This window comes from Atta cephalotes (assembly GCF_000143395.1).
Source record: "Atta cephalotes unplaced genomic scaffold scaffold00031, whole genome shotgun sequence".
Lineage (NCBI taxonomy): Eukaryota > Metazoa > Arthropoda > Insecta > Hymenoptera > Formicidae > Atta > Atta cephalotes.
In genome coordinates, this window is record NW_012130095.1 from 3,676,301 (window position 1) to 3,677,888 (window position 1,588).

The window sequence follows — 1,588 nt, forward strand, 5'->3', positions numbered from 1 at the left end:
TATATATATATATATATATATATATATATATATATATATATAAATTGACTTTTTTAATTAAAAAAGTCCCTTTCAAGTTTCGAGACAAAATTCTGCGAATAATTTAAATTATATTAAAAAAAAATTGTATAATAACTCTTAATTATATAGAAAATTGGATATTGCTGAAATTAATTAGTTTTCATATAATGTAATTTATAATAAAGTGAAAAAAACAGATATCACAAAGTTCAATCAAAAAAACAGTACTGAACTGTGGTGTATCAAAAGTGTTAAACTTGTGCTCACAGAGCACTTTTACAGTTAAAAAACTATCGAGTTAAAAAACTATCTTGTATCTATGACATCTTTTCTTCACCATATTACAAGCTACATTATATGTAAAAACTAATTTATCCAGAACCAAATTTGTCTCATAATTAATGCGAGGTCTTTTACCAGACCTAATATCAAAATGATAAGTTTGGTTTTCTATATTATGTAATATAAAATTGAGGTATAAACAGTCTTCAACAGGAAAAAAAGAGTTTTCGTGTCTTATTCATTCTAATCAAATTTTCGTGGTACGATTTACAGAGCGCCGCGTCGGGAACGTTGCTACTCACGGCCGCGAATCTGGCGAACCTCGCCGCTATACATCCACCCACGGTAACGGCACAAAAGCAAATGGACACTGCTTCGGTGGCCAGTAGCACTCACTTCACAGTCGTGAACGGTCTCGGCAGACCGACCACCGTCTACAGGAAGTCTTGGTGCGCGCGAAATCAGCTCACTGTTCTCGTATGCACTATGAGTTTTCTGTTTATGGTCGGTCTGCTCGCCGGGATTCTTTACATGGAAAGTGAGTATCTGCCACAGCAGCAGCAGCAGTCGCTATTGCTACATCCACGGTGTTTCAACATCGTGCACGATCTCCGTGGATTCAATGGATTCACTATCCACGAACTTCCTCACTGACGTTTATTTCTGATTGCAGTGAGGGCTCGCGACAAGTACAACTAGGCCGAGAGTGAACGAGAGAAGGGAGAAAGAAACGGCAACAACACGTGACCATGAATGATGATCATAGTGAAACGAGCAACGAGGGAAATGATTACTTTAGAGAGAACGGGAAAAATCATCTTCATGAAGATTAGAGAGAGAAAAGGAAAAATGTACGATCCAGTCACGATATTAATTTACTCATTTATACGTATATACATTTACGTTGTAAGCTATTCAGGCCGTTCTCAGTTAGTAGACGTTCCCGATTAGAGTCTTAAGCGTATACTGTATAGAATCTTAAGTGTATTGCACCGCGACAAAAGTGTGGTACGTGAAAACCAGTAATTACATTTGTGTAATGAGCGACGTACTGTTAAGGGATTGACGAGATCCTCGCGATGGGATAGCCTTGCATATTTATGCTGGAATTTAACGGATTTTTCGGATCGTACTGCGAGACACGATTCGACGAATAACGTAAATATTTTTATGTTAATTAACTTCTTACCGCGTAGAGCGTGTCATATAGAGCACAAGCAACTTTCTCTAAAATTTCTTTACTATTTTATTGTGTAGTTATGACATCTCTCTCTCTCTCTCTCTC

The 1,588-nt window shown here is 37.0% G+C and overlaps 2 protein-coding genes across 2 annotated transcripts in view; one reads left to right on the forward strand and one right to left on the reverse strand.

Moving 5' to 3' along the window:
- The window catches only part of LOC105621005, a 19,022-nt gene extending 18,020 nt beyond the window's left edge, over positions 1–1,002 (forward strand). The window contains exons 3-4 of the mRNA XM_012202481.1: positions 577–841; positions 977–1,002. Of these exons, the coding sequence (XP_012057871.1) occupies positions 577–841; positions 977–1,002 (291 nt within the window). The remainder of the gene's footprint in view (positions 1–576; positions 842–976) is intronic.
- LOC105621006 (nuclear migration protein nudC) overlaps positions 1–1,588 on the reverse strand; it is a 94,845-nt gene that overhangs the window by 90,494 nt on the left and 2,763 nt on the right. The gene's annotated exons all lie outside the window — the stretch shown is intronic.